The sequence below is a fragment of the Choristoneura fumiferana genome, chromosome 4, assembly GCF_025370935.1.
Source record: "Choristoneura fumiferana chromosome 4, NRCan_CFum_1, whole genome shotgun sequence".
Classification (NCBI taxonomy): Eukaryota; Metazoa; Arthropoda; class Insecta; order Lepidoptera; family Tortricidae; genus Choristoneura; species Choristoneura fumiferana.
The window spans coordinates 19,032,986-19,042,646 of record NC_133475.1 but is presented as its reverse complement, the minus strand read 5'-3'; the positions used below and the strand labels follow the sequence as shown (position 1 = coordinate 19,042,646).

Below are 9,661 nucleotides of genomic sequence, written 5' to 3'. Positions count from 1 at the left end.
TCGTCTGTGACGTCTCTAAAGACTGGTCGAGGGTTTTCATTTGAAACTAATTAACACAAAAGTTATGGCCAGAAAGCCAGTTTTTTGGCCTACAATTGTTCAATTTTGATGCCAAATATCTGGAAGACAATGAACTTTGAAGTAAATATAGGATACTATATTGCTTAAAGCCGTCGTTGTTAATATAATAAGCTACAAAAACATTAGAAAACTAAGGAATTCAGATCGAAGGTCATCGGGGCATGGGAAATGATTAACAACAAACGAAATGAACGCTAAGGTAATGCAATTTAAACAACACCATGAAGGGTCAGCCATAAGTGAGTCGGCACCTGTATCAGAAACAGATTGGTTTAACCCTTTTAGCCCGTACATGCCGTGGGACCGCGGTTCCGTACCTACTTTAGTACTTTCCGACCAATATTGTATCAAAGCTTTATAGTACAATGACGATCTCTACAAAATATATATTCAAGGAAACAGAAACGCGTACCAGGGTGGAACCATTGAGCTACTAATGTCATGTTGACATCTGACACATGCCAAAGAAGTCATAGCGAAATTGATTATGAAAAGGTTCCACCCTGTTACGTAAATCAGTTTTCTCGACCGTACCTAATGTTGAGCAAAAAATTTGTCCGACAGTTCCTCTGTCTGTCACACGGCTGAATCACAAGAACCGTAATAAACAGACAACTGAAATTTATAAATAACACGATTTTATTTATTGCTATTTATTATTTTTACCTTCGGCTTCGCATGCGTAAACTATTAGGCCTAGCAATTGAGTTGAAACTCCGGGATTTTGCCAAATTTCCCGTGGGAATTCTCTAAAATTACAAAGTGAAGTTTATTAACGTTAAAAAGGCCAGACAAGATACAGATAAGTTTACTTAGTTGTAAAGTTTTCTTAAATTTTTAAATTTTCTGAGCAACTTTCTTAATTTATTTTTGTATAGAAACCATCTTTAAAATATTATACAGCTTTAAATAAGTTTTTGGTAAAGATCCAGGTTTCCGAAAAAGAAAAATAATTCTGTTTTCTAAACTGGTTTCGAACCTTTGGTTTACAAAGTGGCCGTAGGGTCTCACTCTCATGATATGGCCAGTCCACCCAGTGGAAGGCCTGCCAACGCTTCGTCTTCCAGCTCGTGGTCACTATTTAAGTATTAAATAAATTCAGGTAAGTAGGTACTCCATTAAGACTAGATACAATTTAAGCACCACATATAATTCTTGATTGTTATACAAACACTGTTTTACGCACTATACGTTATTTAGTGAGCAATACGTTTAATTAATTACTAACTAAATTCTATTTACAAATTTACATCTTATAGTTCAGTCAGTACAAAATATATTAGCTAACTAGTTTATACTTTGCGCCCATGGATGTATGCTGAAACAAAAAATATTTGATTACACTGGGGATCGGTTTTACCTAGAGCAGGGTTGTTACGCGTTTACGTTTGCATGCATGCATTTGTATCGCATAAACACAAAACATACAGACGGTGCTAGAAGAATTCGCGGAATAATCCGGTAAAGTTAGTGTTTCGTGAACCGATAAATAAACAAGTGGTTAGAGAACTTGAAGTCTCGGTTTTGATCGTGAGGCAGATATTCGTGTAGGTAGGTAAATAATATCACATTTTCCCTTGTTCCCCGTACATAACCAGCACTAGGGTCATGTTATTTCCTAAATAAGTTAGGTCCTGTCGCTTCGCCGGCCGCTGCTGCGGCGCGCTCGCTTCGCTCGTCGTCGTACCTAATTTCAATTTTACAAAGCATCTTTTTCTTTCGGTTATTTTTATTTTAATTTTGGCAAGTGTGTACTGTATAAATTTTCTAGTAATTATGTTTACATACTAACTTACTATTAAAAAAAAGTCTCAATATGTTTTATAGTTTATAAATTCATGTAGTTTTGTATATATTGTATAACTAGCGTTTACCTGCGGCTTCGCACGCGTAAATCATTAGATACAGCAGTTGAATTGAAATTACAGGATTTTATTAAATTCTCGTGGGAATTCCCACAGAGTACTTTACTATTTTATGGGAATTCTCTAAAATTACATCGTTGTTTTCATTGTCCCAAATTAAAACACCCATGCCAAATTTCATGACTCTAAACCCAGCGGTTGTTATTTCGAGATTTTATCCCTACCCCGTGAGAATATCGGAATAAAAAGTATCCTATGTTTTAATCCAGGTTATAAACTAACTTTTTGCCAAATTTCATCCAAATCCATCAAGCCGTTTCAGCGTAAAGAAGTACTTACCTAACAAACATACTCACTCACTCACTCACAAACTTTCACATTTATAATATTAGTAGGATATAAGTAGGATAGTTGAATTTACCGTCGTAATGTGGCTGGTGCAGGCAGCGTGGGCAGCTAGCAAGCAAACGCGGTCTCTGCGACGACGGGGGGACGAGACGAGCCCGACACGACAATAGCGGCCACTCGCTCGCTGTATTTATAATACAGTATAAGTAGGATAGTTGAATTTACCGTCGTAATGTCGCTGGTGCAGGCAGCGTGGGCAGCTAGCAAGCAAACGCGGTCTCTGCGACGACGGGGGGACGAGACGAGCCCGACACGACAATAGCGGTCACTCGCTCGCTGCATTTATAATACAGTATAAGTAGGATAGTTGAATTACCGTCGTAATGTGGCTGGTGCAGGCAGCGTGGGCAGCTAGCAAGCAAACGCGGTCTCTGCGACGACGGGGGGACGAGACGAGCCCGACACGACAATAGCGGCCACTCGCTCGCTGCATTTCTTCTTGATTCTTGCGGTGCCTCTATACCTGTGAACACGCATACTTCAACGGGATTATTTCGTTAGAAACACTCTTTATTATTAATTTTGATCAGAATATGAAAAAGTTGTGTGATGTAAAAAATATGTCACAAAAGTTGGGGTCGCTCACATACGCGCAAACATTCGTACATTAACAACCAGGCCCTATATTACGAAGTGCAAAACTCGAACTTCGTATGTTGCCGTCCCGCTGACGCTTATGTCATTTAATACGCGAGTGAACAGGACGGTGCGATACTGTAGTATATTCATTAAAACATTGCTTAGATACAAATCAAATCATGTATTTCAATGGAATGGAAATCAAAATTACATGTCAAACGTCAGACTTGTCAGTCATGCCTAAAGAGGTATATAACAGGCCTCTGCCCTAAAATCCTGAAGATTCCTGCTAGTTCCCCGTCCCTATTGACGTTTGCAGCATCTGGTCAACGTGTCGCTTGCAGGTCTCGCCATCATCCGTTTCTACTAGGTAGTGAACCGGCCCCAGTACCCGCAATACAGTACCAAATTCCCATTTTCTAGTTTTGTCAGCGTAGCTGCGGATCTGTACTCTTTGGCCCGTCGAGAAAGACCTCGTATTCGGGTGATGAGAGACGTTCTGCGTGTAATGCGTTACGGCGGTTCTGAATCGAACGTGTAGTGAGGTCCTCACCTCCCTTCCAAACATAAGTTCATACGGGCTTTTGCCAGTACTGGTGCTGGGTGTCCTTCTCAAGCGCTCCTTGATTCCCACCAGCTTATCCTGTAGAGTGCCAGGGTCAGCGCTCACGGCCTGCAACGCCCTTTTGACAATTTGTACGGCTCGCTCCGCTTGCCCATTCGTAGCGGGATGGTAAGGAGCAGACGTTTTATGCACTATGCCATTATTTTTAAGAAATGCTTCGAACTCGGTTGATACAAGCTGTCTTCCGTTATCTGAAACTATTACATCCGGGTATCCAAAGGTTACGAATAGTTCTTTCAATTTTGAAATGCACCATGAGCTCGTTGTCGTCTTAGTGGGAATGACCTCTATCCATTTTGAAAATGCGTCCACCACGATGAATAAGGAATGACCAAGAATAGGACCAGCGAAATCAACGTGAAGTCGCTGCCACGGAGCTACCGGTGTCTCCCAGGGGTGGTGTGGTGCTCGTGCGGGCTGGTTCTGGCTTAGTCTACACTCTCGGCATTTTCTGACTAGATCCTCGATATCTTTATCAATGTTTCTCCAGTATACAAATCCTCGTGCTAGGAGCTTCATTTTTACAACACCGAGATGTCCTGTATGTATGTCCTGGAGAACAGCCTGCCTTAATGTGATTGGGATCATGACCCTAGTGCCTTTCAAGATGCATCCATCCTGTAACGTCAGTTCGTTGTCATTGTACCCAAGTCGCGTAACACTTGTTCCTGACTGCAAGGCCCGTAGTATTTCCTCGTATTCTGAGTCTCTTTGAGTTTCTTCTGCAATCTTTTGTCTGTCTATTGATATGTTGTTAATTTGTTGGATCTGAAAGGCGCAGTGAACATCAATTATGTTTGTAGCAATTTTGTCCACTGGAAATCTGGATAAGTAGTCTGCATTACTGTTTTCAGCTGATGTTCTGTATTCTATAGTGTAGTCAAAACCAGACAAGAAATGTGCGTAATGGAAAAGTCTCATTGTGCTCATTGCAGGTAATGTTTTATATGGATTGAATATTGTTGTTAAGGGTTTATGGTCCGTGATAAGTATAAACTTTCTGCCGTAACAGTAATGGAAAAACTTTTTTAGTCCCCAAAAAATTGATGTTGCTTCTTTATCGATCTGGCTATATTTCTTTTCGCTGGTCGTGAGAGAACGCGATGCGAATGCAATAGGCCTGTCCGACCCATCTGCCAGCCTGTGTGAGAGCACTGCCCCGAGCCCGCTGCACGAAGCGTCTGTAGCGAGCACTAAGGGCTTATTCTGGTCAAAATGGACTAAAACCCGTTCACTCAAGATTTCTTGTTTAATCTTATTGAAAGCCTCTTCGCAATTTAGTGACCATACAAAATCTTCATTTTTCTTTAGTAAATTATTTAATGGACTCGAGATTGAAGCCAGATTAGGTATGAACTTATTGTAGTAATTGGCCATACCTAAAAATGTCCGCAATTCATTAATATTGTTCGGACGGTTGGTGTCAAGAATCGCTTTGACTTTTTCTTTTGTTTTGTGTAGGCCGTTCTTATCAATTGTATGACCGAGGTAATTGATACATTTTTGCATGAAGTGACATTTGTCTTTGTTAAGCTTTAAATTGCTTTCCTTAAATTTTTGTAATACGAGTTTAAGTCGAGTAAATAACTGTTCTTCAGATGATCCTTGTATGATAACATCATCAAAGAAACACTTGACACCTGTGATGCCCTGTAGTAATCTGTCCATGAACTTCTGCCACAAGTTGGGTGCTACCTTTACGCCAAACATAAGGCGGTTGACTCTGTAGGTGCCTTTGTGTGTGCTCAGTGTCTGCATCATGGCGCTTTGTTCGTCCATAAGCATGTGTAGGTAAGCTTGGCTGATGTCTAATGTACAGAAAACTTCGCCGCCGTTCATCTCCGCTAGAATGTCTTCGATGATGGGTATCGGGTACTGTTCATCTTTAATGTACTTGTTTAAAGTTACCTTGTAGTCGGCGCATAGTCTAATGCTGCCGTTCGGTTTAACAATAGGTACCACTGGCGTGCCCCACTCCGAGTTATCTACTTTTGTAATGACTCCTTGTTGACAGAGCCGTTCAATTTCTTCGTCTACTTTTTCTTTTAGTGCGTAGGGTATTCGCCTCGGCTTGATGAAGATAGGTGTCGTATTATCCTTCAAGGCGATGTGGCCTCTGTATTCAGGAATGCAGCCTAACGTGCCGTCAAATACGCACGCGTACTCTTTCAAAAGGTCATCGAGTTGAGGAAGCATGTTCTCTTTGACCATGTTGATTTCTGCCAGGTTTAGCTTTATTGAACGTATCCACGCTCGACCAAAAATAGGGTCTACGTTTTGTTTGATTATGTACAGCTTACCGTTAAATGTTTGGTTCTTATATTTACAGGTGACATAAGCAACACCAAGAGGTTTAATAATTTCTCCCGTGTAAGTTCGCATTGTGACATCGGTTTTGAATATTTTCTGTCTCGACTGAATTTTCTTGAAGTCTTCGAATGACATTGATGACAGCGCAGCCCCTGTGTCCACCTCCATTTGCGAGCTTTTACCGTCAATGTAAACGTTAATCATATATTTATCCGTATTATTGGATCGGATAATATTGGTGTTCCATGGTGTATCATCATCGATGGTGCCGTCTGTGTACGTTTCTTGTAACGTTGGTGAATTTTCTGTTTCAATTTGGTAGTTAGTCTTCGCTGGTTGTAAACAAACTCGTGCCACGTGTCCTTTACGTTGACATTTGTTGCAGACGTCGTTGATGCATTTGCAGTCGTGTGCGCGGTGATCGGTGCTTCCGCAACGAAAGCATTTGCCTCGTAAGTCTCGTATAGATAGAGGTACCTTATTGTTCGTCGTTCGATTCTTGGACCGGGTATTTACTTGATAGCTGCTTTTGGATGATTGTGTTATGAACTCGCTATCCAATTTTGCTAGTTCTATTGCAGTTGCGGTACGAACTAGGTCGACAAAATTTGTTACGGTTTGCTTCTCTAAAATCTTTGTTTTTATGTCGCTGTCGCGTAGTCCTCGGATAAACTGTAATGTTAAAAAGTTGTTGCAGATAGATTTCTTGCAGTTGTCGCATGTAAATTCACAATCTTGTGCTAAGCGCTTCAGTTCTGATGTGTATGTCATTACAGATTCATCAACTTCTTGCATTCGTGATATAAATTTATGCTGGCACGCCCAAATACTCGGTTTGGGGTCTAAATACTCTGTTAAGGTTTTGATAAGTACCTCGTACTCTAGATCGCGTGGGTCTGAAGGTGAACAGAGGTCGTACGCCTTCTGGAGTAGTTCCGGTGGTAAAGAAGATAATAGCATCAGAGTTTTGTACGCAGGTCGTTGTAATTATGTAGTTGTGAGTACATTTCTAACCGATTTACAAAATTTTTAAACGTTTCTTTTGCTTGGAAAGGTTGGAAATTAATTCTGGGTGAGCTTGAGGTTGAGGCGGTCGCGTCGGGCGCACCCTCGCTGCGCGGAGTGGCGAACAGCGTCGACGGCGCCGCGGCGGGTGGCGCGGGGCGTAGTGCTTGTAGTTTCAGTTTCAGTTGTAAAATTTGTTCTTGTGTATTGTACCTCTGTTCGATTTCAGCTTCGAATTCCGTTTCGTTTTGACATTCGATGTCTGACTGTACCTGATCGAATTTCTTTTCATAATTTTCTAAGTTTGCGAGTCTTATGTTGGCTTCGTATTCAGTAAAATTTCCGTCAATTTGTATAAGTTGGTTTTCCAGCTTCGTCAACTGGCCGCGTATCGATGCACGTGTTCTGTGTAGTCGTGTGAGTTCGTCCATCGTCGCCAATTTGTAGTATATTCATTAAAACATTGCTTAGATACAAATCAAATCATGTATTTCAATGGAATGGAAATCAAAATTACATGTCAAACGTCAGACTTGTCAGTCATGCCTAAAGAGGTATATAACAGATACGAACTTCGATTTTCGAGTTTCGTAGTAGCCCCTCTGTTTCACCATCCATTGATTATATGAAATTATATCACATGAAATTTTAAAGTTCTTAGTAATACGCTCGCAGTGTGAAAAAATAAATAATTCATAAATGTTATCCAGTAACAAAGATCCGTAGTAAAAGTCTGTTGTAATAATGGTATTTTGTCCCTCGGAATTACAAAGGCTATTTTAATTTTAACACAGAGAATACCACATTACACTTTTCGCCATTAATTGGAATGTGATTGTTTTCGTTTATTATTCACGAGGTATTTCAGAGGATTTAATGTGCAGTTTAAGCGGTTAGAAAAACATTTATTCAACCGCGATTGGAATAGGATTGAAATAGGTAAATTCATTTTATATGCAAGTCATTTATTTAGAAAAAAGTGTATGTTTGTGTGTTTCACGTCGAAATGGAGCGACGGATTGACGTGATTTTTGGCATAGTAGTAGTGTGAGTTATGGGCCAGAAAGTGACATAAGCTACTTTTTACCCCGGAAAAAGGCACAGTTCCCGATGGATCAGCGCCATAACCTAATTCCACGCGGACGAAGTCGCGGGCAAAAGCTAGAACTTAATATAAGTCTGGTCGGATTTGGTTAAATCGGATCGGATCGGTCGGATATGGATAGACCGTATCTATAGGTATATAGGTGTATCTATATCGGTCATACGCCCCAAATAAAAACGCCACTCACACAATGACGTTCCTTTCGTTCCATCCATTCGTGCCAGCTCTTGTGAATCAATCTATGCATTTTAAAACATAAAAGTAAAAATAAAAAATAATATAAACAATTTTAAAATTATCGTAATTCGAAATCTGCAAAGCAACGCGTGAACCAGTCATACCTATTGTAGACATCTCGCGCACTAGACGGCCACAACCGCAACTAGTGGTCGCAACGACCAGATTAACTAAAGAAACCATTATGAATGTCGCGCACTTAGCCATAACGGTCAACTGGCCGCTTCTATAATTAATCTGATCTCGCACACTAGACGGCCACAACCGCGACTAGTGGTCGCAACGACCAGATTAACTAAAGGAACCATTATGAATGTCGCGCACTTAGCCATAACGGTCAACTGGCCGCTTCTATAATTAATCTGATCTCGCACACTAGACTTCCACAACCGCGACTAGTGGTCGCAACGACCAGATTAACTAAAGAAACCATTATGAATGTCGCGCACTTAGCCATAACGGTCAACTGGCCGCTTCTATAATTAATCTGATCTCGCACACTAGACTTCCACAACCGCGACTAGTGGTCGCAACGACCAGATTAACTAAAGAAACCATTATGAATAACGGCCAACTGGCAGCTTCTATAATTAATCTGATCTTTTACACTAGACGGCCACAACCGTGACTAGTGGCCGCAACGACCAGATTAACTAAAGAAACCATAATTAACGTCGTGCACTTGGCCGCAACGGCCAACTCTGGTCACTACTTTCGTCTGGTTGTTGCAGCCACTGGTCGTGTTCGTGGCCATCTAGTGCGGAAGTGCCTTAACGACCATGATAAAATGAGTTTAAAAATTAATATATAAATAAAAAATAAACAAAATTGATTGGGGGATGAACAAGGAGCCTAATACATTTTCAAACAATAATTACGTTAACGAGTAAAAACCTGATCTGGATCGCGAACCAGACTGGGACAAGTAGTCGGGCGGGGAGTCGGGCAGCGACCGCTTGCGCCGACGCAGCGCATCGCGCCACCCGCATATCGCTGTGCGGAAGTAAGTCCGGAATCTGCAACAAACGATACATCTGTTACATCTGTTATTTTCGTGTATATTTATATGCAACTAGTCACAGATATAATCTATATCTGTGCAACTAGTTTACCCGCGGCTTCGCACGCGTTAACTATTCGATCTGGTAGTTACAATTGAAATTCCGGGATTTTACAAAATTTCCCTGGGAATTCTCGAAATTCAAATGATCTTCTTTGATGTTGTAAGCTGTCCGAAATTTCAAGACCCTAAGCCCAGCGGTTGAAATTTCAAGATTTTATCCCTGTCCCGTAGGAATATCGGAATAAAAAGTAGCCTACGTGTTATTCCAGACGTCCAGCTACCTACATACCAAATTTCGTGACTCTAAGCCTAACGGTTGTTATTTAGAGATTTTATCCCTGTCCCGTGGGAATATCGGAATAAACAGTAGCCTATGTGTTATT

The 9,661-nt window shown here is 41.0% G+C and overlaps 1 protein-coding gene across 1 annotated transcript in view; it reads right to left on the bottom strand.

The window, feature by feature from the left end:
- Positions 1-2,628: 2,628 nt before the first annotated feature.
- Positions 2,629-9,661, bottom strand: part of LOC141427594 (tachykinin-like peptides receptor 86C) — a gene marked incomplete in the record, with an annotated part of 87,073 nt that continues 80,040 nt past the window's right edge. Inside the window, 1 exon segment of the mRNA XM_074087182.1 lies at positions 2,629-2,817. Within this exon segment, the coding sequence (XP_073943283.1) occupies positions 2,706-2,817 (112 nt within the window).